General features: G+C 38.9%; 1 protein-coding gene across 1 annotated transcript; it reads left to right on the top strand.

Moving 5' to 3' along the window:
* The first annotated feature begins 342 nt into the window (after positions 1-342).
* On the top strand, positions 343-1,266 carry LOC148215592 (olfactory receptor 5V1-like). Its single transcript, XM_088143013.1, has one exon. It carries the CDS (start codon positions 343-345, stop codon positions 1,264-1,266), a length of 924 nt encoding a protein of 307 aa, XP_087999139.1.
* The last annotated feature ends 875 nt before the right edge of the window (positions 1,267-2,141 follow it).

Below are 2,141 nucleotides of genomic sequence, written 5' to 3'. Positions count from 1 at the left end.
CTTCCTTCCTTCCTTCCTTCCTTCCTTCCTTCCTTCCTCCCTCCCTCCCTCCCTCCCTCCCTCCCTCCCTCCCTCCCTCCCTCCTCCTGAAATCCTGCTTCTACTGATTTTGGGTGGTTATTTTAAGAAAAAAACAATAGAAAATATATACATGCCCCTTTTGTGTATATAATGGTTATTGCATATTTATGTCAAGAATGTCTTCCTTACTCTCTACAAGAAGGTAGACAAATATCCAGGAATTATTGCATTAAACAACTATTTTGATCATCAAGATAAAAATGTGTGTCTTTCTAGGATACCAGCATCAACAAAATTGATACAGAGAACAAGACAGCCACAATGGAGTTCATCTTGCTTGGACTGTCTGCAACCGCTGAAATACAGACATTTATCTTCTGGATATTCATATTAATCTATGCTACAGCCCTAAGTGCAAATTTGCTCCTCATTCTTACTATATGCACCTGCAGGAAACTCCACACACCCATGTACTTCTTCCTTGTCAACTTGTCCTTAGTGAATGTATTCTCTATTTCAGCTACAACACCTAATTTGCTCCAGAGTCTTTGGACTGGAAGAAAGACCATCTCATTTTATGGTTGCTTTACTCAGGTCTTTCTGTTTATATGGGCTTTGGGCACAGAGCTTCTGCTTCTCTCCTTTATGGCTTTTGATCGCTATGCTGCTATCTGTCAGCCTTTCCGGTACCCCATGATCATGAAGAAGCAAGTGTGCTTCGACATAGCAAGTATTGTCTGGATTTTTGGAATGGTCGATTCTGCAATACATGTTGGTCTTATGATGCATCTCTCTTTCTGTGACTCCAATATTATGAACCATTTTTTCTGTGACCTTCCCCCATTATTACACCTCTCATGCTCAGATGCTACTCTAAATGAGTTTGTCTTATCTGCCGCAGCTGTGATATTTGGGATATGTAGTGGTGGGTTGACTCTAACATCATATTTTTTAATCATAAGAGCTATCTGCAGAATCCGTTCCACTGAAGGGAAGAAGAAAGCATTCTCCACCTGTTCCTCACATTTTATTGTCATCAGTATTTTCTACTCCTCAGCCATCTACACTTATATCAGACCCTCCTCAGACAACTCTCTTGACCAAGATAAGCTAATTTCTCTCCTTTATACAGTTGTAACTCCTGTTGTGAATCCGGTCATATATTCACTGAGAAACAAGGATTTTAAGAAAGGAGTGAGAGCACTCATAGCTAGAGTCAGGCTGTTCTGTAGTCTTGTATTTTAAAGCATCATTCTGGAAAAAAAGTAAAAAAAAAATGCTATCATTTTTGATATATCCCTAAGTTTATTCAAAAGGAGCTTTCCAGACAAAGGAACTTTCTCCAGTGGCGAACACACTCAGTGAAAGAAAGATCCTTGGTTTTCTCTTTTAAGAAAACATTTTTGTTCTTGTTACTTGGCCTGGGCAAGTTGGAAGTCAGAAAAAAAATCATTTGGGGACAGCATTAACCCACGATTCTCTATTCAAATGGAAACTGAGCCCCTCCCCCCTCCTCCTCCTTGCTCTTCTTCACTAGAATGGTAAGACAATCACTGATTTTGCACTTTGAAACAGAACATAATAAACATAATATCTCTCTCTCTCTCTCTCTCTCTCTCTCTCTCTCTCTCTCTCTCGTAAATGGAAGAAATGTGGTTGAATATGGAAAAGATCATAGTTCCTTCATTCACATTTACAAAATCAATTCATGGCAAATCATAAATGGAAAAAAAAAAACAGAATAGTGTGAACTAAAACTATATCTTTGCATCTTTTCTTATCTGTACAACAGAAACTGTGCAGGGGTCAGGGTGGAGGTAGGTGACTTTACTATATTAAAATGCACATAGTTTTTTCAGTGGTCTGACAGAGACAATTGCATTAGAACACATATCTCATTCACTGTAGAATTACTAAAATAAATATTGGATACAAACTGGTGTAAGGAGAGGGCAGGGAGGGACGGAGAATGCAGAAGATGTCAGTCCAATTAGGTACACCACACCAGGAAATCAACTTCAGAGGAAGGCTGATACTACTGTTAATATTGGTTATAATAACATATTCTGAGAATCCTGATTGTGCTGTACCTTCTCCCTTTTCTTATACTCCAGCGAATT

This window comes from Python bivittatus, unplaced genomic scaffold (genome assembly GCF_059951505.1).
Source record: "Python bivittatus isolate LINGU-HERP-01145 unplaced genomic scaffold, Pbiv_v1 ctg000470_np1212, whole genome shotgun sequence".
Classification (NCBI taxonomy): Eukaryota; Metazoa; Chordata; class Lepidosauria; order Squamata; family Pythonidae; genus Python; species Python bivittatus.
The sequence above is the reverse complement of the archived record's forward strand: the minus strand, read 5'-3'. Positions and strand labels throughout refer to the sequence as shown.

Bases quoted from the DNA above. Each gene is read 5' to 3' on its own strand.
- LOC148215592 (XM_088143013.1), top strand. From the start codon at position 343: ATGGAGTTCATCTTGCTTGGACTGTCTGCAACCGCTGAAATACAGACA.